This window comes from Microtus oregoni, unplaced genomic scaffold (genome assembly GCF_018167655.1).
Source record: "Microtus oregoni isolate MIOR12 unplaced genomic scaffold, Mior012 000081F_ref0000091, whole genome shotgun sequence".
Taxonomy (NCBI): Eukaryota; Metazoa; Chordata; class Mammalia; order Rodentia; family Cricetidae; genus Microtus; species Microtus oregoni.
This window is the reverse complement of record NW_024544541.1, coordinates 3,030,325-3,057,496: the sequence shown is the minus strand read 5'-3', so window position 1 is coordinate 3,057,496 and position 27,172 is coordinate 3,030,325. Positions and strand designations below refer to the sequence as shown.

Sequence of the window (27,172 nt, the reverse complement as noted above, 5' to 3'; positions counted from 1 at the left end):
AAAAAAAAGAGTTCCTCATGGGATTAAACTGCTTGGAAGTGGTCTTCATCCTCCAGTTCGGGCGTGCCAGAGCTAGATGTATCATCACGCCCAGAAAGATACACACACTATGGCCCAAATGTCAGAGCTCAACTCCAGGAGCTGGCCCAGAGACTGAACTCAGGTGGCCAGACTTGGCCTTTCCCTGCTGAGCTATCCTGCTGCTGCTTCCTTTCAATGCTGGGGCTGAGCACTGGGCTTCACTCATGTTAAGTAAGTGTTGTAACCACAGTTCATAAGAGATGGGGTGGGATTAGAACCCATGTGAAAAAAGCAAAGATCATCAGTCACCCAGCATGTGCTTCAAATCTGTCTGGGGAGGGAGGCAGGTGAATCCCTGGGGCTCACTGGCCAGTCAGCCTAGCTGAATTGGGTGAGCCGTGGGTCACAGTGCGACCGTGTCAAATAAACAATGGGCCTCCACATGCACATGAATGTGCTGCAACATGCTTAGGTGCATGAGGAAAACACCGTCAGGACAGCTCGGAATCTGAACTCTGCCTACATGGCTTTGGTGAGATTGGATGTTGGGACCAATTGGGTTCTGGCCTTCAGCTGCTCTTCCCTGGTAGAGCCTTCTAACTGAAGTTACTAGAAGCTGTGCTTTGCCTAGAGGATCAGAGGATGGGATTTCCACCTGTTGGCCATTGACGGCAGGGTATTTAAGCCTCCATGGTGCTATTAAAGGGGGGCTTTTGTACCAGTGATTGGATGTCAGTGTGTCGGTCTGTCTCTGCGTGTTTCCTCAATCTCCAGCCCCTTGCCCGAAGCTTGCGAACTGGGTTCTAGCGCATAGAGTGCAGACGGGGGGGGGGGTGGGCAGCAATTGTACATTAGTCCTCTGGCAGCTTTGCTACTGGAATCTTTTGTGTGGGATTGTGTTCATGTGCACGTGTGCCGTGAAGCATGGACACCAACTAATTTGTTGGAAATGCAGAAAGCAGGGCTCCACCCCAACCAGCACTTTTTGAAACTCTCCAGGTATCGGGGGACATCATGCTGGTAGTATAGTATGAGAAGCACCGATCTGTTTTTAATTAGTACACCTACTGTGCGCACTCCATGCAGGACACTGGCCAGAGTCCTGAACATCTGTACAAACTCCCAATACAAGGTCATATTCCCATGGCAACTGCTGTATGGGTGCTGAAGACCAAGTGCCGCTTTTCTCGCTGGAGAAAACAGACCGAGGGCAGGAAATTATCTCCCCAGTTACACAGCCAGCAAGTACGGCTGTGTAACTCCACAGCTTCTCGCAGGGTGAACCAGGAAGGGCTGCAGTTGAACGTCCCGGCTCTCAGTCCTTCGTTCTTATCCTCTGTTTCTCCCCAGAATTCGCTCTACTCTCCAAGCATCCCTCTGCCTCTAAGGACTGCCTTCCAGTCCTTAGTCTGTAAGCAGGGGCTGGAGGGGTGGGTGGGCCTGCTCCTCACTCCAGGATGGCCTGGGTAAAAGGACACACCCAGTACTCCAGAAGTGTGTCATGGAGGCCATCGCCTCTGATAAAAGCCACTTTCCCACGTCAGCTCTGCCTGCTCTGCAGCTCCTGAGACTGAAGCCAGAGACAGATGAGACACGCCAGCTGTCCAAACAGGCACTGTTTGCTCTGCTCTCAGGCCCCTCATGGAACTAAATGGGTCCAGAAAAATCATCACAGAGCAGAGTTCACTGCTGGCCCAACACAGTCGAATGGCCCCAGTCCAGGTAATGGTATCAGTAAACAAGACAAAGAGCCTGGTGGAGGAACAGATCCAGGGCACTGGAAATCCCATGGCAGACCAGGGTAGGACCCAGCCAGCTTTCACACAGCAGGAGAGAGCACCAAGGTAGTCTAAAAAGTTTATTACAAGAGTGTGGCGGGGTAGATGGTACACGAACTTCCAGGTACCTAGTGTGTCCGGTAAGAAACAACACAACACGAGAATCCCTGTCCATCTACTCCTCGGTGCCTCCTCACCTCCCTCCAGACTTAACATCACCTTCAATTTAATGTGTCCTGTGTTATTTGGAGTCTTTAAAGAAATCACTTCCCATCTATGAACTCAGTGCAGACCTTTCTGCCCACGGAAGAGCAGCTGGCATGCACAGGCACAGCCAGAGAGCGGGTAGAAGAGGGTAACTATATATAGCTTTTACTGAATGGAGGTTCTGAGTGTACAGAGCCCACACGCATGATCATGGTCCAGGTTGTACAATCCCACACACCCAGCCCCGCTGTGTGCTAAGAGCTGCAGCCTGTCTGACCCACATGGCACAACTCAGTCAGGGAGCGGTCACGCAGTGGAGCACAGGATCCAGGGCAGTGCAAAAGGTCGAGGTGGAGCGTGTGGTTTCAGGACTACCGGACATCGGACCTCAGTGACTTCTTCAGCAGCCACAGCCAAGACTTGGCCAAAAGATCTGAGCAGGAACTAGGGCAAAGAGGAGTGCTGGCGTCGCAGGAACTGTCCTGCTGGTGGGAGGGAGGGTGAGCCACAGTCCTACTAGGCATTGTATGAAGAGGATGACACACTGCCACCGTGGCCCGTCCAGTTGGTATGGATAAATTCTCCTGGTTTGGCTAAGAGTTCATAGGTGTGAGCCCCAAAGTAATCCCGCTGAGCCTAGGAAAGGAGTGCAGTTGGTGGGTTAGGTTGACACGTAGCACACAACCCTCAGGAACCAAGTTCAAGGGCACTGCCTGCTCCCACGCTCACCTGGATGAGGTTGGCTGGCAGCACCTCATGTCTGTACCCATCGTAGAAGGAGAGGGCGGTAGTGAAGCAGGGCATGGGGATGCCTGCTTGCACCCCAGTGCTGACCACCCGCCGCCAGGAGTCCTGAGCACAGAGAGCAGAAGGTCAGTGGCTGGGTTTGCCCAGAGATGCTGAGGCTCCAGGCTGCAGGAGACCCCACCAGCATCAATGCTGCTGAATGAAACAGCCCAGCACCTGGGCCAGTTACGCACCTGGCAGTTGTCAACCGCTGACTTAAAGAAGTCATCCAGCAGCAGGTTCTGAAGCTCGGGGTTTCGCTTAAACGCATCTTTAATTTTCCCCAGGAACACACTGAAATTGTTTGCAAGAAATCAATCTCATGACAGCAGCAGGCTGAAGGCCTGGAAATAACCAGTCACTGCATTCCACAGAGGCACAAAGTCACAGCTCTCCCCCCTAGAGCTAGCAGAGTAACACTGAGAAGCACAGAGCAGCCAGTGAGGTGACTCAGCAGGTAAAGGTGTTTGCCACCAAGTCTGACATCTGAAACAGTGGGAAGAGAAAACCAACCCCCACAAATGTCTTCTGACCTCTACACACAACTGTGGGACATGTGCATCACCCTGCAAATGCATGGAGAGAGGAAAAGAGAGAGAGAGAGAGAGAGTATGTGCATGTGCTGCTTGCATGCATGCATGTCTGGGTACCAGAAGAGGACATTGTACCCCTTGGGACTGGAGTTACAGATGGTTGTGAGCCACCATTTGAACGCTGGGAATTGAATTAAAGTCCTCTGGAAGAGCAAGCCAGTGCTTGCCCTGACCCCTGGTTTTTTGTTTTTCTTTTTTTTAATTGAGACAGGGCTTCTCTGTAGCTTTGGTGCCTCAGGAGAGCTGCGATTGAAGGCGTGTGCCACCACCTGCAGCCAGGGCTCTCTCACTGCTGAGCCATCTCTCCAGCCCCGTAAGAACAACTGAAAAATAATATTTTTTTTCAAGTACAATGAGGTGGAGATAGAAGGATCAGTAGCTCAAAGCCAGGCTAGGCTATGTGAGACCCCTATTAAACAAAAAAGGGAGTTGGCCCCAGGAAACAAGTCCAGGGCCATGACACTTCTCAGAGCTAGCTACTTGCAGCGTGCGGGATAGACAATCCAGCTGGTGAGACTGAGTTGTCCCTCAAGTGTGGGCAGGGGATGGGTTCAGTCAAAATTTGTGGGTGCTCAAGACCCTCAAACAGCTTAGTATTAATGGGCCAGTGACATGTCAGCGGGGAAAGGGGCCTACGACCAACCCTAAAGACCTCCAGGTAGCACAGGTGGAAGCGAAGGACTGACGGTGAGCCTAGGCATCGTAAAGGGCCTGACCTGTAATGGCAGCACATGAGTTTATGGCGGCAGAACTCTGGGGACCTTTGACACTGGCTAACCAGTGGGGTTTCCAGGGATGGAACAGATTAGATAAGAAGCAGGAAATGCTCAAACCAAAGGCTATGCTGGATCGTAGCAAGATGGAGTCTCAGCTCAAGAACTAATTTTCAGACCCAGAACCCTTGAATGAGGGGCAACAGGTCCCCTGAGGAAGGACACTGGTGAACTGCCCAAGAGCCTCACTGTTAGCCTTTCTCCAGCCCTTCCCCAGAGGGCCCACGGCCTTTACAAAAAGGTAACTGTGCTGCAGGTGGGGGAGAAGCAACTGCTACTGAACACAGCGTCTGAACTGACATTAATTCTAGGACATCCCAAGAAGCTCTGTGGTCCTCCAGCTAAAGTAGGGGCTTGTGGAGGTCAGATTAATGGTTTTGGCTGAAGTCAGACTCACAGCAGATCCAGTCGGTCCTGAACTCATCCTGTCAATTTCCCCGGTCCCAGAATGCACAATTGGGATAGGTACACTTAGAAGTTGGCAGAATTCCTACAGATTTTGTTGACCTCCACATGTGCCTGGCACCTGTAGCGCCTCCCACATAGACCTAAATGAATGGTGCTTTAAGTTACCTACACATCTGGGCTCTGGTGGCGCACGCCTTTAATCCCAGCACCCGGGAGGCAGAGGCAGGTGATTCTCTGAGTTCAAGACCAGCCTGGTCTACAGAGCTAGTTCCAGGACATGCTCCAAAACTACAGAGAAACCCTGTCTCGAAAAATCAAAAAAATCAAAACCAAACCAAAACCAAAACAAACAACAACAACAAAACCCTACACCAGCTCTATATGTTTTGAATCATCTCTAGCTGGCTTACTATGATGCAAATGGTACACAAAGCAGGTTCACTGCACTGCCTAGAGAATGATGCTAAGAAAACAGTCTGTGAAAGTTCAGAACATTATCTGGTGCTAGTAGTAGAGCAGGGCCCAGCAAGTGTTTTACACATTTTGTTTCTTTCTTTTTTTTTTTTTTTTTTGGTTTTTTGAGACAGGGTTTCTCTGTGGCTTTGGAGCCTGTCCTGGAATTAGCTCTGTAGACCAGGCTGGTCTCAAACCCACAGAGATCCGCCTGTTTCTGCCTCCCAAGTGCTGGGATTAAAGGTGTGCGCCACCATCGCCCGGCTGTTTCTTTGGTTTTTGAGACAGGGTTTTTCTATGTAGCTATGACTGTTGTGGAACTGTAGCTCAGGCTGACCTTGAACTCAGAGATTCATCTGCATCTGCCTCCAGAGTGCTTGGATTAAAGGCATGCACTACTACCACATCAGACCCCAATTTTCCTTCCTTCCTTCCTTCCTTCCTTCCTTCCTTCCTTCCTTCCTTCCTTCCAGACAGGACTTCTCTACGTAGTCCTGGCTGTTCTGGAACTTGCTCTATAGACCAGGTTGACCAGGAACTCAGAGATCCACCCGCCTTTGCTGTGCTGGGATGAAAGGAGTGAACCACCACTGACCCACTGACCCGCTCATTTTCACCTAAATACTTCTGAACTATAATTGTTTTAAGGTACAGAGACCTATCCCAAAGGGGGGGGGCTGTAACAATGTAACCCATACTGTTGCCAATGTTCAGCTGCAGGATGGCTGTTCCCAGACAGAGGGAAATACAAGCCCTGCCCAGGCCCTGAGTTCACCTCCACTTACCTTCTGATGATGCAGCCCCCTCTCCACATGAGGGCAATGCCACCATAATTAAGGGTCCAGCCAAACTCAGTGGCTGCCTGTCTGAGCAGCATAAAGCCTTGCGCGTAGGAGATGATCTTGGACGCATAGAGGGCCTAGAAAGCAACACCAGACTGGTTAGTGGAGTAGCCACACCCACCTCCCAGGTTCATTCTCACCTCAGAGGAGACCCCAGAGAGGAAGGGCTGGAAATGAGAACATGGTGAAGGATCTCTATAACCCCCACTAGCTTCCCCTGGTCCACAAAGGCCAAGGCTAGGGGCTGCCCACCTTTCGAATGTCCTCCAGGAATGACTCCTTACTGCCAGCCAGCTGGACCTTCTGGGGGCCCTTGAGCTTCCTGCTGGCCTGGACTCGCTCCTCCTTCAGAGAGGACAAGCAGCGAGCGAAGACAGCCTCTCCTACATAGGAAAGATGGAGTCGGTCAGAGAAGCCCAAGGAAAGGATGTGCACAGCCAAAGGCGAGAAAGATCCAATCAGTCAGAGATCCCCGAGACCAACACCTGGGCTAGGAGCTCTAAACAGTCAATTCCACAACTAAAACTCCAAGTTAGCATCCCAACACAAATGCATCAACCACAAAGACCAACCCAAAATTCAAAGGGAAGTTTCAAGGTGAAATAGAGGCAAGGCAATGATTACATATAATTCACATAATTACTCAATATTAACCCAATAGTAAAATTCCAGTTTCTATTTAAAAGAAATTAATTTTGTTATGAGACTGAACTTGATAAAGTATAAGCTACCTGAAACTGACTATGTGGCAGAGGATGGCCTTGATGCCCTGGTCCTCCTGCCTCTACCTCCAACTGCTGACTTAAGAAAAATATTATTTTTTTCCCTCAAGACAGGGTTTCTTTTTCTTTTCTTTTTTTTTCTTTTGGTTTCAGGCTGGCCTCAAACTTGCAAAGATCCACCTGGTTCCGCCTTCTGAATGCTGGGATTAAAGGTGTGCGCCACCACTGCCCAACTAAGACAGGGTTTCTTTATGTAGCCTTGGCTGTCCTGGAACTAGCTCTAAAGGCCAGGCTGGCCTTGAACTCAGAGAGATCCACCTGCCTCTGCCTCCCCGACAGCTGGGATTAAAGACATGCAACACCACCGCCCAGCTAAATAAAACAAGTGCTCTTAATAGCTAGGCTATCTCACTAGCCCCCAGGCTTAGCTTTGTTTTTTGTTTTGTTTTTTGGTAAGATTTACTTTTAAGGGTATGTATTCCCACATGAGTGAAGTGCCCTCAGAGGCCAGAGGAGTCAGATGGCACTAGAGTCACAGGGGGTTGTACTCAACCTGCTGTGGGTGCCAGGAAGCCAATCGCTGGAAGGGGAGGGTGTGCTTGTAAGTGCTGACCGTGGCTCCACCTCCCAGGCTGTTTTTATACCCACAACCACTGGTTTCACAACACCTTTCAATACAGAGCATGAAGACATTTAATACTTTCACAAACCACCCTTGTCTTGCTCAATTAATTGAAGATGAATGAATTTCCTTTTCCTTCAACACAATGGGTTGAACCTCTGGGGCTAACAACTAATTTGGAACTTCAGTGCTGGGAAAAGCGTGCGAGCCACAGCTCAAGAGCAAGGTGAAAAGGCAATGTCTTCCTGCCCTTACCCAACCCGTCCTTCCATGCAGCATGACTTGACAATTGTGCAACAGCAAGCGTGGCAAACCCTCCTGGCCATACAATAACTTGGACTCAGACTGTGTCCTTTTATTCTTTAGGTAGGAAAAGACCACATCTGGCCAGCATGGTGGGAGGGAACCCAGTCTCTAAAACTGAGGACAACACTGCTGCATGCAGCGAGTCAGTGGTGGAGAGATGTTCCCGGCACACAACACTACTGGGATTGGCCAAAATGCAGCCAACTTCCTCCTACCTGTGCAGGGCACGTGCACGCACGCGCGCGCGCGCGCACACACACACACACACACACACACATGCACGGCTGCCCTGTCCCGCCCCAACTGTCTAACACAGGTGAGCATGACTAAGCAGAAAATAAAGGAAGGAGGGAGAGACAGCCAGGCATCCATATCTGGGAAGGTAAACAGGAAAACGCCCGAGTTATCAGAGAAGAACTATTCCACCAGGAGCAAAGACTCCTGTGAACACCTGACTCACTCTGGTTATAACCTTGCAGAGGGGCATTCTATCTCTTAAGAAAGAAAGATAAAATTGGCAGAGTGCTTGTCATACAAGGTCCCCAACACCTGTGTAAAAAAGCTAAGATGTGGCCACACATAACTATGACTGTAGCCCAGGAGTGTCAGAGACCAGTGGTCCCTGTAGCTGGCTGGCACTCTAGCCAATCAGGTTCAGGTTCAATGAAGAGATTCTGTCTCAAAAATAAAGGTAAAGAGTGATTGGGAAGTGATGTGGGATGTCCTTTTTTAGTTTTTCGAGACAGGGTTTCTCTGTGGCTTTGGAGCCTGTCCTGGAACTAGCTCTGTAGACCAGGCTGGTCTCGAACTCACAGAGATCCGCCTGCCACTGCCTCCCGAGTGCTGGGATTAAAGGCGTGCGCCACCATCGCCCAGCTGTGTGTTGCTTCTATTGGCCAATGAATAAAGCTGTCTCAGCCAATGGTTTAGCAGAGCAAAGCCCTATTTTTTTGTACATATGGGTAGAACCTGTAAAATATTAATAAATATTGACTACATAAACAAAATGTGTTTGTATATGAACTTTTGTTCTGGACCCATTACAGAAATCTTAGCAAAACAAGCCAAAAAAGCCAGGCATGCCTGCATTCCTCACAGTCAGGAGGCAAGAAGACACGTGTCCAAGGCTAACCTGAGCTCAAGAACCAACTGGACAAAGGTCTTTTATGTTACTGACTATACTTAGTCAAATGTTTGTTTGTTTGTTTTGGTTTTTCAAGACAGGGTTTCTCTATGTAGCTTTGGAGCCTGTCCTGGACTCACTCTATAGACCTGGCTGGCCTTGAACTCACAGATATGCACCTGCCTCTGCCTCCCCGAGTGCTGTCAGTCAAATGTGAAAATATCCAGATTTAAAAGAGCACAGAAAGGACGGTAACGTCTGTGTTTACCTCGGAGCCCATAAGGAGAGTTCCCCACGTGCAGAAAGAGGAAAGGCGCACTGACACCTGAGCGGGCCCAAAGACCGTCTCCAGACTGTCCAGAGCAGAATTCCAGAAGGACACCAGGATCAGAGCAGTGGGACCAAAGGCACAGGTGGTAGATGTGACATTACCAATGAGGGTGACGGGCATGCCGTAGTCCAGTGCTGAGATGGCGGTCCACTTCCCAGTGCCCTTCTGCCCAGCACTGTCCCGGATCTTTGGTAACAGCTCTTTGCCATCAGTGTCCAGGAACTTGAGGATGTTAGCAGTGATTTCAATCAGAAATGAGTCCAGCTCTGTCTTGTTCCATTCCTCGAAGGCCTATACACAGAAGAGAAGGCAGGGTGGGTTGGGTTCTGTGGGCACCCTGGCTCATCGGCCGTATCCTTGTCTCTGTAACTGGTGCACCCACTGCTGAGCACATGGGGCCAGCAGGCCCTCCTCTTGGTGGCCTGTAGCCTCCTGCTCCTACCCACTGAGTCACGCTCACCAGGTCAGGCAGCTGTGTTGAGTGTCAGCCTGACGGCTTAATTTCTCACCACTGGAACTGCCCTCCCTCTCCTTGGAGCCAAGCTCCTCACTTCACTTGGGTCTATGCATGCTGTGCCTTCTTGCCCTATCTAAGTCATCTCTGGATGTAGCTCAGTGCTGGAACACAAGCTTGGTGAGCATGAGGCCCCAAGTCCCATCCCAGTACCACAAAAATAAAAGCAAGAAACAAAATGAAACCTGTCTGTTAAGGCTGGAGAGATGGCTCAGAGGTTAAGGGCAATGGCTGCTCTTCCAGAGGACCCGGGATCAGTTCCCAGCACCCACACGGCAGTTCACAACTGTCTGTAACTACAGTTCTGGCACACTCACACAGACATACATACAGACAAAACAAAGTGCCAGGCAGTGGTGGTGCGAGCCTTTAATCCCAGCACTCGGAAGGCAGAGGCAGGTGGATCTCTGTGAGTTCGAGGCCAGCCTGGTCTACAAGAGCTAGTTCCAGGACAGGCCCCAGAGCTACATATAGAGAAATCCTGTCTCAAAAAACAAAAACAAAAAAAAACAAACAACAAAAAAAACCCAAAAACCAAAACCAAACAAACAAAAAACAAAGCAAAACACCTGATGCACATAAATCTTAAAAAAAAAAAAAAAAAGCTAAAACCCAACCCATCTCAAACTAAAACTCTGTCTGCTAATCCCAGTTTGCTTTTGTCTGTAACAATGACCACCAGTTTTCTACTTTACATCCACTATTATTGTTTGTCTTCTGGCTCCGGACCGCAGACTTCAGTTATGGTCATTGCTCCGCGCTCACACAGCCAGCACCTCACACATGCTAGGCTACACTATCTGAGCTCTACCCGGCCCTTCACGGTCTTATATTTAGCGTTTAGAATAGATCTTGCATATAGTAAAGTACTCACTTTGTTGTAGGAATACATTATTAAGTAAATGAATGAAATACAAACACAAAGATAATGAAAACTAAGTTAAATGTTTTAGAATGAACAAGGGCAAGCCAGTGAGACAACCAGCTGCCAAGATACATGAGGGTCAGAACTGAAGTTCAGTGAGGCCTAGTCAATCCCCCTTGTACAACCCCCCACATACATACACATACACACACACACACACACACACACACACACACACACACACACACTTGTGCACAAGACCCGCAAAGCCAGCAAAATCAGCCAATATTCTAGCAGGCTGCAGTAATTAAGAGACAGTGGGTTACAATAAAGAGAGAGAGAGAGAGAGAGAGAAAGAGAGAGAGAAACACAAAGGGAGGAGGGGCCATCATGGAGGTGAAGGGTGTTGGAGGGGAGAAAAATGGGAACACTAGGGTGGGTATGATCAAGATACACTGTATCTGTGTATAAACTGTCAAAGGACAAATGAAAGATTCTAAAAATGACTGGTAAGACATACTTGCCTATGTTCATCTAATGATGCTACATTGGGGAAAAAGGTCCCGTTTTGACAGATTACCCTGGAATGTCTCCACGCAGGATGGAAAGGGGCGGGGCTGGACAGTATGTGGTGAAGTGCAGTGAGATGCTATGGTAGGATCCAGGAGATGTGCACACACAATATGACAGCGAGGGTCTTCAGTATTAGAACATTTTCATAAGGAAATGTGGGGAAAATGCTTACGCTTCTCCACTGAGATGAACTTAAAATTTTTTAAAGGTTTATTAATATATTTAATTCTTACGTTTGGGTGTTTTGTCTGAATGTATGCATATGCACCACCTGTATACAAGGCCCACAGAGGTCAAAGAGGACATCAGATACCCTGAACAAGAGTTACTTGGCCCTCCGCCTGGGTTCTGGAAACCCAACCCTTCCAGTCTTCCGTGAGAGCACCAAGTGCTCTACTGCTGAGCTCTCTCCCTGGCCCTAGGAGGAACTATCAGGAGTAACTTCCAGAGCTCTAGTCCTAACTTGATCAACAAGGACAGCCACTATCCCCCTCACGGAGCAAAGGTAGGAGTGAGAAAGAGAATAAGGACTGGGATGGGCTCTGTGACAGAGTCCTTGCCTACCATGCCTAAGGCCAGGCCCTGGGTTCCACGGGGAGGGTCGCATACAAGGTGAGGTGACACACCGTGCTGACAAAGCCTGGCTCACTAAGTGCCGACAATGATTGCTGCTTCTTGGCTGGATATCACATTTTATGATGCCATTACCACAGCTTCCCTTACATTAGGTTGAGTCCATGTGGGCCACCAGACAGCCAGATAAACAGGAAGGAGGAAGTCTTAATTGTCAGGGGCAAGTTCTCCCTCATCCGGTCAGTGCCTGGGACTCACCTGGGCCATCTCCTCGTGCCGCATGCCCAGAACGTCCTTCATCAGGTGGTAAGCCTCGCAGATCAGCTGCATGTCGCCATACTCGATCCCGTTATGCACCATCTTCACAAAGTGACCAGCCCCCTCGTCTCCCACCTGTCGGGGCAATCAGCAACAAGAGGCCTTCAGAGCAAGAGACTATACAAGAGAAGTCTCAGAAGACACAGAAGACTTCAGAATGGCTTCATCTCATACAATAGCATGAGAAAACAGCGTTTTTAATAGGAAGCCCCCAACATACCTGAGCTCTTTAGTCTGTATTTCCCACTAAGCAATTCCCTATTCCCCAGCTCCAGCCACAAAGGTTGCCCTGGTCTTGAAGTTGCCACATTTCTAGCAATTGCTGCTTAAATTACTTGTATCTTTCCTAGACACAAATGTGATGCTGTTGTTCCTCACAGCTGGGGGTAAAGTACCCTTCTAACAAGGTACCGCCTTGACCTTTCAAGTCCAGAAATGCATTCCCTTGTGGTCCTGTCACTGGCAAGGTACTGGCTAAGCTGGTAGGATGTATCCAGTTTATCACGGGGACTTTACGAAGGGCTTTTCAGTCGTGTTACTCTGATCAACGCTCTGCTCTCTAGAAAGGCCACCTCTGAAAACTGTCCAATGGACAGGGAACAAGAACAAGCGCAGCAGAGCATCACGGCACAGGCTCTGCAGTCCACAGCAGTCGCTGCTGTGTCGACACTGTGATGCTTCTGTCAGAGGCTTCCTTTTATCGCTGATCTGCCCCTTCCGATTGGGACACTAACTGTGCAATGTGAGGACATCTTACTTCACCCTCCTGTTGCTCCAGCAGTGGACAAACCTACGGTCACCTCCTTTCAGTCTCTACCATTTACTCTTATGGCCTGAACCCAAGCTTTAGCCCACGGCAGTCAACTCTGACTGAGTCAAGACCCACAAGTGCGCGCTGGCTTTTCCTTTTGACTTTTCCTAGAGGGAGTTAAAGGAAGGTACCGTGACTGTACTCTAAAGGTTCTACTCTGCCATCAGGGAAGGAATCCCTTCCACTAAGAAGACCGGAAAGTTTGGACGACTTTTACATCACCTTAGCAGAGGGTGACTGAACTTGGCACTGGCCCCTGGGGAAGGGCAGCCACCAAAGCTGGCAGGTCAGTGGGAGGGTTTCCCTTATGCCCAAGGCTGGGCCCTTAGGTTATCCCTAGCTTAATCATACACATTACTAAAATGACCAAGTGGGCATATAAAATAACAGGTATAAAAAGGGAGCTAGGTGTGGTGGTGCACAGGTCTGTAATTCGGGAGCACCAAGGGCCCAGGCCTGCTTGGCTACGCAGTGAGAAGACCCTGAGGGCTGGGGATGGTCAGGTGGTCCAGAGGTGAGGGTGCTCGCCGCCAAGCGGGGCGACCGGAGCTTGATTCCAGCACCCACACGGTGGAAGGGGAGAACCGACTTCTATAAACTGCCCTCTGACATCCACATGTAGCCTCAAGTTCTACCGTGCATATATATCACATAGACAGGTACAACTCAAAGACAGACAGAGAAAATGGAGGGGGAAAAGGAAGAAAAGGGAAAAAGAAAGGAAAATTAAAGGAAAGGAAAAGAGGAAGAAAATCTGGTGAGAGCATCGAGATTCTCGAGGGCAACTGGGGATTTCTCAGACAAATCCTCCTGCAGTGACCTGTCCCAGGTCACACCATCGGCGAAAGACTCTCACTGGCAACTCTTGCCGCCGAGGCTGATGTGCTTTCCCATACATGGCGCTGGCTGAAGCCACAGCAGGATATTTATTTTCCAAACAGGAGGGAAAGTGCCTATGACCAGATTCCTCAGATCCTCACGGCCTGAGACACCGGCGTGACAAGGCAGCAGGCCCGCTCTAACCCCAGCGTTCTCTGTAACGACCCCTGCTCCCCAGCTCCTACTTATGAAGCCCTCCTGTTAGGAGGACTGAGGATCAGCTCTTAACACAGTAGCATCCAGGCCCTGAAGGGCTTGTTAGGGCACAACACCATCAGACAGGCAGGGATGTGCTTCTGGCACCAGCGGGGCAGTGACTTAGATGGAAGCTTAGAGCGGAGAGCTAAGCACTGGGACCATGGTGGTCTTTCTCCAGCCGTGCGGTTGGTCAGAGGGGAGCCCAGAACTTGCCCAGTCACAGCAGGGTTCTCCAGTTCCTACTTTTGCAGCGATGGCTTGGAAGATCGTCTTGATGTGGGGCCTGTGGAAAGGGGAAGTACAGTTCAGCCAAGAAGAGAAGGCCGAGCTTTGGGGTCAGTGCTCAAGGACACTGCTCTCAGAGTAATGGATGTGCTCAGCTTCCCATAGAAACCCCAGTTCCCACTGCTGACAGGTGTGGACTCCACACCCCGTGTGTGGGCCTTAGAGAGGAGGCCACAGAATACCCTAGTCAACACAGAGGAACAGACAAGGAGGAAGCACCTCGGAAGCACCAGAAGAAGGCAAGGGACGTGGCGCAGTGGTAAAGTGCACATCTAACATGCACGAAGCCTTGGGTTCCGATTCAGAATCTTGCTACCCTAACCCTCACAAAGCACCAGAAGACTCTTCTGTCACTTTATCGGAACAAGCCAAGACTCCAACCCAAGCCATACAAGATCATCCTCAAAGACACCTTCCCCAGTGATGTCTGCTACCAGGATCAGAGAGCATGCAGGGCCATGGACTGTGGTACAGGAAGAGACGCTCCTCTCTGGAGCAGAGAGCATGCAGGGCCATGGACTGCGGTACAGGGAGAGACGCTCCTCTCTGGAGCAAAAGCAGCTCTCCATTTCACCTTGCCCTCACTCTTGGCTCACAGGAACCCCAAGACCTTCTCACTATGCTGCCTTCTACCAAAGAAAAGGGCATCCTCTCAAACTTTTTGGTACAGACCCTCAAGCCCGACACCTGCAAAGTCAACGCTTAGGACTGGGCTAAGGTATAGCTGTCTCTATGCCAGTGACCTATCTAACAGGACAGGTAAGAGGAAAGCAAGCACGCACATGACGTAAGAACAAACTGTCCAGACGACAAAGCTGTGCCCAGTGTACAGTTCTAACCCCCGTCTCCACAGATCAAGCACAGAACTGTCTCCCCGTCCTGTTCACACCAGGCCGGGCCTGCACAGAAATGCACGTGGTGCTGATGGTACTCACCAGGCCTCTTTGTTTCCTCCTGGCATTAGGGAGGGCCCGTACCGAGCCCCTTCCTCACCACCACTGACTCCACTCCCCACAAACAGGATCCCCTTAGCCTTGAGGTCCCGGCATCGTCTCTAAAAGAGAGAAAAGCAATTTTAGTGTTTTCTCACAAAAATAAATTCTTTTTGATGAATGAGAGGAGGTGGAAGGCCAATACAGAGAGCTCAAGTTTGCTAGTAAATGACCTAAGGGAATAGGAGCAGCCAAGCATTCGAGAGTCTAGACACCCAGTCGGGAGGGCTGAGCTTTAAAACAGTAATGGACTCCTGGAAGTTACTCGGGAGGCTACAAACACAGGAGGATTACAAGTTACAGGCCCTGTAAAAAACTTAAAAGAAAAACCTGATTTTTGAGAAACCTACATCACCCCCAAGGGGGCTCCCATCTTAAAGGAACAGACCGTCCAGGGTAAAATGCAGGGAAGAAAGGGTGTAGTGGGTGAGCCACTCGTGTCACACTTTAGACACGAGACTCGCCTGAGGTCAAAGGGCAGCGCTTCTCAGCCATGCCACACTGTGGCATGCTACGCATTAGAGAAGGCAGAGATTATGCAGAAAAGCTCTCAGCCTGTTGTATCTAAGCCATCGTCTCTTGAGTCACACGCACGCCCGCACGCACGCCCGCAGCAAAGGCTGAGATCTAGCCCGCCAGCACCGATCCCCAAAGGATCACGAGACAGTTCTCTCTGCTATCACATTTACAATGCTAACGTTTCTTTCTAGAACGTTCTCAAGACCCGAAAGAATTTGGACTGAAGAACACTTACTGTTGTATCCCGGTATTCAGAATTTCCTCCATCAATGATGATATCACCAGTGTCCAACAATGGCACCTGTAACCAAATACTAGCTTAGGATGGACCAAAGACAGAAATAAAACATACCTAGAACACTAAAAACAAGAATGTATCCCAAAGAAACAGCAGGAAGGCATTCACTATGTATACTCCAAAAATCTCTGCCTCTAACAGCAGCTTTAAGTTGGAAGCTACTAACCCAGTCAGACCCTCCACAACATACTCTCCCTCTCCCCTTCCCTCCTTGACGGGATCTCACTGTGCAGCCCTGGGTGGCCTCACTCATGGAGATCCACCCACCTCGCTTTTGGAGCGCTGGGATTAGAGGTGAGCGTCTCCGAGCCGGCCAGCTTATGCTTTACCTCCCAGTCTCCCCTGCCACAGCTCCGCTTGAGAGCGCTTCAGTACTTTCCTACGTTGAAGAAAACTCAACCAGCTTTCAGCCCCCGTTTGGGAGGAACGGCGGGCAGTTGGCACCTTGCTGTACAGGGAGCTTTGTCCGTTATCACAGCGCTCTTCCTACCTAAGCCGCGAACTGGTTAGATTTTCTCTCTTGGAGACAAACCCAATGGCAGCACTCTTCCGTGGACACACACGGAAGCCCTTCCCTCTACAATCACGTGGTTTCTAGCAGCACTCCTGCAGCAGGTACCTTTCTTCCCCAGGAGCTATTGCACAATTATTTCTGAGGACCTAAATCATTTTTCTACGTGTTCTCTTTCATTTATAAGCATATTTCTTCTCTCTACAAAGATATTCTTGCTAAAGCCAAGGTACAAAGGTGTTAAAAAAAGCTACGATCTATGAATCTTTTATATGAATACTGAAGTGCGGGGAACCTCATGTCTAAACAAAACCCATTTTGGCCACTATGGTTTACTAGTGAGTAGCACTAAATATTCATAAATGTTAGTCAACACTGCAAGACACCAGAGCTGGGGATACATACATCTCAGTGTGAGAGTGGGCTCAGAAGGTGGAAGACCTTGGGTTCTACTTCTCAGGACCAAAACAGAAACAGTAACACAGACAGGTATGATAGATGGTGCCTATTAATCCTAGCACTAAGTAGGCCGGGGCAGGAGGATTGTCAAGATCCAAGCCAGCTAGATGGCTCAGTGGGTAAAAACACCTGCCGAATAAGCCTGATGACTTAAGCTTGATCCCAGGAACCAAAGCAAAAGTGAAACAGGAATCGGAGCGGCAGTGGCAAACACCTTTAATCCCAGCATTCAGGAGGCAAAGGCAGGAGTTTGAGGTCAGCCTGGTCTACAGGCCAGCCAGGTCAACACAGAGGAAACCATATCTTTATACACCCCATAAAAAAAAGTGGAAGAAGGGGCTGGAGAGATGGTTCAGTGGTTAAGAGCACTGGCTGCTCTTCCAGAGGTCCTGAGTTCAATTCCCAGCAACCACATGGTGGCTCACAACCATCTGTAATGAGATCTGGTGCCCTCTTCTGGCCTGCAGACATACACACAGACAGAATATTGTACACATAATAAATATTTTAAAAAAAAAAGTGGAAGAAGAAAACTGACTCCAAAAGTTGTCCTGACCTCTACTTGTATGCCCGCCTCACAATAATCATAATAATAATATTAAATAAATACAACCTCGGTCCAGTGAGAAGGCTCAGCAGGTAACAGGACCTCCCATCAGTCAGACAACCCAAGTTCTTTCCAGAAACCACATAGGGGAAGTAGAGAACCAACCCCCACAAACTGTCCTCTGACTTCTATATCCAAGTGTGTCATGCTTACACCCACACAAATACTAAATGAATGTAAAAAAAACAAAACAAAACAAAAACAACAAAAAAAAAACGGAGCTGGAGAGAGAGCTTAAGATCACTGACAGCTGTCACCAAGGACCGGGGATTGATTTCTAGCATCAACATGGTAGGTCACAACTGCCTATTAACACCAATTCCGAGGGATCTGATGCCCTCTTCTGGCCTCCTCAGGAACTTGACGAATGTTTGCAATTACACATGTAGGCATATACACACATATTCATACACATATATAAAATAAAATGAAAATAAAGTTTTTTTGGAAAAGAATGGAAGAATTCCTACTGGGTAAGTGCCAGACTGAAACATTTTTTTTAAAAATCAATACTTTATTTATTTATTTATTTATTTATTTATTTATTTATTTATTATGTATACAATATTCTGTCTGCAGGCCAGAAGAGGGCACCAGACCTCATAACAGATGGTTGTGAACCACCATGTGGTTGCTGGGATTTGAACTCAGGACCTCTGGAAGAGCAGGCAATGCTCTTAACCACTGAGCCATCTCTCCAGCCCCCAGACTGAAACATTTAAGCGATCATTTCCTCAGAACTGATTAGTTCCTATCCAGAAACTGAAAATAAAAACATCTCTGAAGTAAGACATTAGAAGGAGGAACAGACACAAGCTCTGAGGTGCTAGCAGAGCTTTGAGCAGAGCTGGCCTTACCAGTTTCTCGATGAAATCATCTACAGCTTGCCCGGCCTTCACGAGAAGTATGATCCTGCGCGGCTTCTTCAGCTTGGAGACCATCTCCTTCAAGGATTTTGCACCGACCACTTTGGTTCCCTTCGCCTCATTGGCCAAGAAGTCATCAACCTTGGAGACCGTCCTATTGAAAGCACAGACCTGGAGGACAAAAGGCCCACTTAGAGGATCCTGGACACACGTGACCTTTGGGTGGTGGGTCCAGAATAACAAAATAGTTATTTGGTCTGAGGTCTAAAGAGAGCTGGTCTGCCTTCTCTTTTTCCTAAGTGCCAGCGGATCCCTGCAGGACGCTGTTAGGTCTCAGCAGGACGAAACACAGAAGGGAGGCAAAGGCCAGCCACCACTTGTTGCTTATCAGGTTGAGCCTGTCACTACGGCCTGGTCTTTTGTCCCTGGTCATCCTGGCCTCTAAACCATGTTACTATTTAGGAAGAACACCCAGAGCCCACAGGCAGGAGGATCCTGTAGCTCCTGCTATATCGGCTGGCTAAGATGAGGATTCCTTGAGCCCTGAAGCCGAGACTCCAGTGTGGCAACACCGTGAGACGTTGTCCACAGGGAAAAAGAAATCCCGTTTTCCTTTGCCAAGTCTCGCTAGTCAACTGAGCTACAGTGCTCTATCTCCCTTTAAGTCAGCGACTCTCAATCTTCCTAACGCTGTGAACCTTTAATACAGTTCCTTATGTTGTGGTGACCCCAACCAGAACATTATTGTGGTTGTTTTCATAACTACTTCATGACTGTAACTTTGCTACTCCTATGAATGGAAATGTAATTGTTTTTAGAGCTAGATGGTGGTCAATGGGGTCGCGACCCACAGGTCGAGAAGCACTGTTCTACAGTCCCCTCCCTCTAAAGAGGCTCCTTCTTCAACTACACGAACAGCACAATTAGAGCAGGCCTTCTTTTACAAACGCGACTGAGCAACAACAGGGCTCACTGAGTGAGAGGCGCTCTCCAGTCGCCTTGAGACCTGCAAAAAATGCGTCAGTGCTCACCCCGGGAAGGCAACGTGCGCCCACCACTTACCACAAATCCATGGTCATTCATGTTCAGGATTAAGTTCTGGCCCATGACAGCCAGTCCAATCAGTGCAATGTCAGCCCTGAAAGGCCGAAAAAAGAACAAAGAAAGGACGTTGGTGCCACTTGGTCGCTTTTAACAGGACAGGTAGCTCGTCTGCGCAAGCATGGCATGCACCTGGGACCGCCCGCACCCTGCACCCCGCTGCTCCATGGGCCTCCGAGTTCCTTCTTATGGGTGCCCCGGCCATCACCCCTGCACGCCCGGCCCGCAGAAGGGGCGTGGGCCGTCCCCCACCCACTGCAGCCTGCCTTCCCCGCGAGCCCGTCGCAGCCGCGAGCTCCCACGCAGGGGAGGCCGGGCTGGTGCAGCCCACGGCGGGGACCCCGAGGTGCAGGGAGTGCGGGCTGCGCAGGGAGGGCCAGGCGACCCCCGGGGCCGCGGCGCGCAGGGAGACAACCAGGTAGAGTCCCGCCAGCACCATGCTCAGCCCCGGAAGTGTCCGGGGCCTGGCTGCGCGTGACGGTCACTCACTGGGCCATGGCGGCGGCGGTCAGAGATGGGGCGACAAGGAAGGATCACGAAGAACTGAGCGCTCCGAGGCAAGTGCGGGACGTCCGGCTCCCGGCGCCTCAGGAGGCTCACCACGACATCGGCCAATCGGAAGGCAGGGGTGGGGCGATGCCCCACGCTATTGGCTCACACCAGCGCCTGTTATACCACCTGAGGGCAAACGGGCCCGCCCACCCCCGGGGCCGGATGTGTAGAGCGCCGAGCAGTCGATGGCACCGGAGAGTCCGAGGCGAGTTCCCGGGGATTGCGTAAGTGATCCACTCGGCCGCACGCTGCCTCCCGCCGGCGCGGAGGCTCGCGTGTGCACAAAGAGAAGACCCTGGGCTTGGTGCAGCCCGAAGGATGTAATTCCCTTAGACCACACTTAACAATTGACCAAGCCCACTGGCGCGCTTGGTCCCTCCGCACGTAGGCAGGAATCCAGTCTGATCCTCTTGTGGAGCTCAGTGTGGTCAGCGTGCACCATTTTTGCAGGCCCAGGGACAGAGGCACAGACTGGAGCGAGATGGTCAGCGGGAAAGGCGACAAGAGGGTGGAAAGAGAACCAAGTCCACGAAGTTGGCTTCTGACCTGCCCCGGCAGCAGTGGCTCGTGTGCCCACACGCACGGAAAGGAGAGAGGAGTGGAGGAGAGGCTCGAGGGGTTTTGGTTTTGTTTTTATTGTTTTATTTTATCTGTATGGGTTTTGCCTGCATGTATGTCTCTGCACTTCGTGCGTGCCTGGTGCTCAGGCAAGTCAGAAGAGGGTTTGGGATTTCCTGCAACTGGACTGACAGACAGTTGTTACCAACCACAGGGAACTCGGACCTGGGTCCTTTGGAAGAGGAGCCTGTGGTTTTGTTACTGTTGTTTGATTTGTTTGTTTTGGGCTTTTTTGTTTGTTTTTGTTTTTCGAGACAGGGTTTCCCTGTGGTGTAACTCTGGCTGTCCTGGAACTCGCTCTGCTTAGACCAGGCTGGCTTTGAACTCAGAGATCTGTCTGCTTCTTCCTTCCGAGTTCTGGGATTAAAGGCGTGGGCCACCACCGCCTGGCTAGCCTGTGTTTTTTAATCTAGACTGAGAGGTCATGGCTTATCGTTCAGTTGGGAGAGTGCTTCTCTGCCAGGTGCAAAGGCCTGAGTTCTATCCTCAGCATCAGGTGTAGTGGACACCCATAATCCCAGCAGCGGGGCGGGGTTCATCGCTGCTTTCCTTGTCTGTCCATGTAGGAGCACTGGGGTTTCAGTCCTGCTCAGGCTCTGGCTTTACATGGGTCCCGGGGATTTGAGCCCAGGCCTTCATGCCTGCTTAACAAAGGCTTCACAAGGCTGGGCTTTCTGATGCAGTTGGGAGGCTGAGGCAGGAGGACCGCTGGGAGTCTGAAGCCACCCCAGGCTACAAAGTGAGAATAAAAATAAAGTTCAAGCACCAACACCACAGAGATTTTAAAAGCCTGGAGACGAGGGCTATGACTGAGGCCCTGTGTCAAAAGCCTGGAGACCAGGGCTATAACTGAGACCCTGTCTCAGACAAGCAAAACAACCAAACATTAAAGCAGAAACTTGGCTTTATTTTTTGGCTCAGGGCCTTCCACAAGCTAGACAATGGGTTGACTATAAGAACAGAGAACATGCTGCAGCAGCTCCCAGCTCCCATATGGTACTGCCTTGGTCCCCGCCCCCTCTTGGAAATAACAGACTGACCAGCTCCCAGTGGGGCAAACTTGACTGTGTTGCTGTTTACTGGGGGCTAGAGAAACGGGAACAGCAGTCACCTGCCAGAGACACAGAAACAGACAGAAAGACATGGAGGGGAGGGCAGGGCAGATGTGGCTCAGTTGGTAGAGTGTGTGCCTGGCATGTACTGAGCCCTGGGTGCAATCCTTATCACTACATCACACCAGCACTGGTGAGATGCTTGTGTGGGTAAACTTTTTTTATTTAGGTTTTTCAAGACAGGATTTCTCTGTGTAACAGCCCTGGCTGTCCTGGAACTCACTGTGTAGACCAGGGGGACCTCGAACTCAGAGATCTACCTGCCTCTAACTCCCAAGTGCTGGGATTAAAGGTGTGCTTTTTGGTTTTTTGTTTGAGATGAGTAAAAGCTCATGATTTTATTGTTGGCTCAGAAGTGGATCACTTGGCCCTTTCTCTTCTTACTGCCTCCTGGTTGAGACGCTTGAATCTCTTACTAGCCAGCACTCTCTAGATCTGCAGTTGGGCTCAGCACCTTCCAGTCTCAGCATGGTCTTCTTTAGCTTTTTTGTGGAAATCAACTTTGTCTGCCCACCATAGTCTGTAGTCTGTTTCCTGTTGTCATGCTGCTCTCCCTGGTCACACAGAGAACCCTTGCCCTTCTTGTCCTGTGTCACTTTGTGCCAGTTTCTTGCAGATTGCTCAGAGGGTCTTAGGGACAAGTTAGCGGGAACAATATCAGCACCAAAAGAAAGTCAGTTACTAAGGTTTTTTTGTTTTTTTGAGATAGGGTTTCTCTGTATAGCTTTGGAGCCTGTCTTGGGACTCGTTTTGTAGACCAGGCTGGCCTCAAATTCAGAGATCTGCCTGCCTCTGCCTCCCGAGTGCTAGGTTAAAGGCGTGTACCACCACCACCTGGCTCAGTTAATAGTTTTTTTTTTAAAGATTTATTTATTTATTATGTATACAACATTCCTTCCATGTGTGCCTGCAGGCCAGAAAAGGGCACCAAATCTCATAGGTGGCTGTGAGCCACCATGTGGTTGCTGGGAATTGAACCAGGGTCCTCTGGAAGAGTAGTCAGCTCTCTTAACCACTGAGCCATCTCTCCAGCCCTAGTTATTAGTTTTTTCTTTTTTTTTTAATTTTTTAAATATTTATTTATTATGTATACAATATTCTGTCTATGTGTATGCCTGCAGGCCAGAAGAGGGCACCAGACCCCATTACAGGTGGTTGTGAGCCACCATGTGGTTGCTGGGAATTGAACTCAGGACCTTTGGAAAAGCAGGCAAACTCTTAACCTCTGAGCCCTCTCTCCAAGCCCCAGTTACTAGTTTTTTAAGGCAGCATCTTACTGTGTAGCTCAGGCTAGCCTCAAATTTGCAATCCTCAATTCCACCTCCTGGGCTTGCAAGCTTGTGCCACAACACCCAGCTCTAAGGCTGTCCTCTTAAGTCCAATGGAAAGGAGTCGGATCTGGACCACCAGGGAGGAGCTGGGTCGGCTGCCTTTCTCTGCAGGATCAGAACACTTCGCCATTACTCCTGTACTGGATACCACAGGCATTTCTCTCTCATAGACTGGATTATAGCAAATAAGGACCAATCCAGTTCAGAAATCCTAGGAGCAGGCCTCACAGAGGTCAAAAGAATGAGGGAGTTTTGCATAATCCAGCGATGGGTACAAAGCCCTGGGTTCAGTCTCCCGCAATGCCAACACACATACACACAAAGACAAAGGAGCCAAGTCCATAAACACCTTGCAGAGCTGGATGTGGTGGCAGAGGCAGGAGGATTGCTGAAAGTTCAAGGTCAGCCTGAGCTACAAAGTGAGTTCCAGGCCAACTGGGGCTATGTAGTGAGACTGTGTTAAAAAAAAAAAAAAAATCAGTCTCTCAGTGGAGCAGTGGTGGCCCAAGCCTTTAATCCCAGCACTTGGGGGCAGAGGCAGGCTGATCTCTGAGTTCAAGGCCAGCCTGGTCTATAAGAGCTAGTACTAGGACAGGCTCCAAAGCAACACAGAGAAAACCTTATCTCGAAAAAAAAAATTCAACCTCTCCAACTGGAGAGATGGCTCAGTGGTTGAGAAAGCTGACTACTCTTCCAGAGGACCCAGGTTCAATTCCCAGCACCTACATGACAGCTCACATCTGTCTTTAACTCCAAGATCTGACATAAGGCAGGCAAAACACCTATACATGTAAGTACAAAAAATTTTTTAAGTTAGGAAAAAAAAAATTCTTAATTTTGTGTGAGGTGCTCAGGGAACTGAAGTCAGCCAACAGTTGGTGGAACTGAACTTTAACTCCAGGCCCAGCTGGGACCAAGCCCTGGACTCTTTTAACAGGATCATGTCTACTTACAAGCCAGTTTTACAAGTTGTAAGTAGACATGATCCTGTTTAAAAAAAAAAAAAACTGGCTCCATCTGTGTATTAGAGAGTTTAGTTGACTTCAAATGGAGGCCTGCATTGAATTTCTCAACGCGAAGTTTGGGAGAACGGCCATTTGGCGAAAGCATGGCTCTTTTAAGAACACCATGGTGGCAGGCACACCTCTCAACTCAGTGGCAACTTCTTCCTCCTTCTGTGGGTTTACTTCCAACAGTAGTTCATCATCACAGTTTGTCGCAGGAATGGATTGATTGCTCTAGTCTGAGATTTAACAAGGGAGGAATTATGCTGAGTCAATGTGACTAAACATCTGGACTTCCCTAAGTCACCATTAGATAGACATTATGCACACATAGTGATCAAATCGCTGTTTTTCTTAGTTTACTACTGTTAAACCCTTACTTGGATTGTCCAGTTTTATGTTAAGGTAGTGAGGAGAACATTCCTGCTGCCTGGGATTGTTGGGAAATGGTAGTGAAGTGGCAGATAGGAGAGATGAGACCAAGGCCAGTGGCCCTGGAGACACTGGTCACACTGACAGTGATGCTTAAAACTTCAAACAACTTTTTGGCTTGCCCTAATCACCTACATCAAGAAAGGTCAGAAACAATGGGCAGTGGTGGCACACACCTTTAGTTCCCGCACTTGGGAGGCAGAGGCAGACGGATCTCTGTGAGTTCGAGGCCAGCCTGGTCTACAGAGCTAGTTCCAGGGAAGGATGCAAAGCTACAGAGAAACAAAACAGAAAAGAAAAAGGTCCGAAACAGCCAGCCCTCTGCAGGCGGTGGCAGGAGCACTGAAGGCGAAGCTAGCACGAATGGCAGAGATCGTCCAAAAAAAAAAAGGTTGGGAATACAGCTTTGGGGTAGAGCATTTGCCTAGCAAATAAGGACAAGGCCCTGGGTTAAATGCCTAAAACCTCAAAACAAAACTCCACAACTGCCAAAACCCTTGCTCTCTTGTAGCAATTAATCCTCCCAGGGCGGAGTCCTTTGTTTGACTTACGTAAGAGGGTGTGTCGGCAATGACTTAGTTGGTACAGACTTGAACATTTCAGCTCTGCACTAAACTTGCTGTGTAATTGTAACTGAGCTTGAATGGTTGGAGGCAGGATAGGGAGAAAGCAGTTCACACACGCACACACGCACGCGCGCACGCACGCATGTATACACACACACACACACACACGGATATGAATCTCTAAGCCAGAAGGCTGAGCTTGTGACGGTACTCAGGGTTCTGCAGGGGCAAGGTAGTTACAAAGGGAGGTTGTGAAATCTCCAGTGAAAAGCAGAAGGTTAAGAGAAAACTGGGCTGGGCTGTAGCTGAGTTGGTCAAATGTTTCCTGGGCAGGCTTGAGGGCCTGAGTACCAGCCAAGTAATCCCAGTGCTTCCTGGCCAGTCAGCTCAGCCAACTATGAGAGGTCCTGCCTCAAATCAATCAATGAATCAATAGGGAAAAAGGACCTGAGAAATGACTCAGGAATGCATATACATACCAAAATCAATTTTAAAAAGGCCTGAAAACTATAGAAATAACACCAGAAAGTGCAGTTCCTTGACACTGCCTGGAGAGAGACAAGGCCGAAGTGAGGTAACCACGTCTGTGAAAAATAACCCTGGCACTCAGAAGGTAGATGAAGGAGGGTCAGAAGTTCAAGGTCAGCCTTGAGCTGAAGAGTTGGAGTGGTAGTTAAGAACACTTACTGCTCTCCCAGAGGAGCTGGGAATATTCTAGGACCCACAAGAAGGCTCACCACCCCAATCCCAGGGGATCTCCTGCTCTTTTCTGGCACTTGGGAGGTGAGGATCTGGAGTTCAAGGCCCTCTTTAACTACTACGTAGCAAGCTCAAGGCCAGCCTTGGGCTACAGGAAACCCTGTTTCAAAACCAACAAAGAGCTGCTCCAAACCCTCAACCCCACAGCTACCGAGGTTCAGATTTAGATGAATTACATTTGCTCCAAACCTAATTGGCATCTTCCAATAGCAGTTTTATTAATAGTAACAGTGACTGGGGCCAGCAGGACGACTCAGTGGGTTAAGGCACTTGCTACCAAATCTGAAAACCTAGAATTTGATGCCTGTGACCCATTGGTAGGAGAGAATGGACTCCTTCAAACTGTCCTCTTCCCTCCACGCACAAACGATAAAGAAACAATGAAAAAGTAGTGATGTGGCCTCCATCTACCTTGTTCTTCCAGTTGGTTCGGAAATGAATAGTGACGTAATGGGTGACATCCTTTCCTGTTGCCCAAGCCTGTGGTCACTGCTCAGTCCTTGTTTCTGGCTCATCGGCCTCACAGGCCGTGGCAACTGAATCCTTCCTCTTTGTTACTTCCTCACTCTGGTGGCCAGGTGTCCCTTTGGAGACCCCCAAGACCATCTACTCCTCTTCCTCTTTGTGGGACCTCTTCCTGACCTCTGTGTAGTGAAGCACTCTGCCGCTTGCTCCGGCTGCCTGCCCAAGTCTTCTTGCCTGGTGGAACCTTTACCTCCACAAAGACCTTCTGCCATCCTTGCCACCTTGGGAAGCTGCAGCCCTGCTGAGGCGCATGCCTAGTGAGCGCTATGAAAATTTCAGCAGAGATGTTAGTTCTTTGTCTCAGTCTCCATAAATGCTGGGATTACAGCATGAACCACCATGCCCATCCTAGTTTTATTAGAGAAAAAACCCTAAATTACATTAATTTCGAATGTATATGTGGGCATGGGTGCCAGGTGTGCACTGAGAGGTCAAAGGACAGCTTGTGGGAGTTATTAGTTCTCTCCTACTTTGTGGAAAACTGGGGATAGAGGGCTGGAGAGATGGCTCAGCAGTTAAGAGCACTGGCTATACTTCCAGAGGTCCTGAGTTCAATTCTCAGCAACCACAAGGTGGCTCACAACCATCTGTAATGAGATCTGGTGCTCTCTTCTGGTGTGCACATGCAAGCAGAACACTGTATACATAATAAATAAAATCTTAAAAAGAAAACTGGGGATAGAACCCAGGTCATCAGGCTGGGTAGCAAGTACTTTTACTTGCTGGGTCATGTTGATGGCCTAACCCACTCAGCTTTAAGCTTTAAATGTATGTTAGTTCTGTCTTTAACACATACTGAATCTGCTTGGAGACTTCCTTAAGGGATTGAGATGGCCTACTGTGTGATGCAGGACTTCCCTGAGCACAGTCTATGCCCTCTGTCTAGCCTTCCTTCTGACCTCTCACTTGGCTTTGTTTCCTACAGTGACAGCCTGAAGA

The 27,172-nt window shown here is 49.4% G+C and overlaps 1 protein-coding gene across 1 annotated transcript; it reads right to left on the bottom strand.

Annotated features, from left to right (window-relative positions):
• Nucleotides 1–1,866: 1,866 nt before the first annotated feature.
• Nucleotides 1,867–19,940, bottom strand: LOC121441741 (6-phosphogluconate dehydrogenase, decarboxylating). Its single transcript, XM_041643024.1, has 13 exons — nt 19,824–19,940; nt 19,296–19,371; nt 18,225–18,404; nt 15,728–15,793; nt 14,917–15,035; nt 13,910–13,979; nt 11,749–11,883; nt 9,067–9,256; nt 6,114–6,244; nt 5,805–5,938; nt 2,987–3,086; nt 2,736–2,858; nt 1,867–2,642 (listed from the first exon to the last, which is right to left on the bottom strand). Exons 1-13 carry the CDS (start codon nt 19,829–19,831, stop codon nt 2,523–2,525), a joined length of 1,452 nt encoding a protein of 483 aa, XP_041498958.1. The 5' UTR covers nt 19,832–19,940; the 3' UTR covers nt 1,867–2,522.
• Between the last annotated feature and the right edge of the window lie 7,232 nt (nt 19,941–27,172).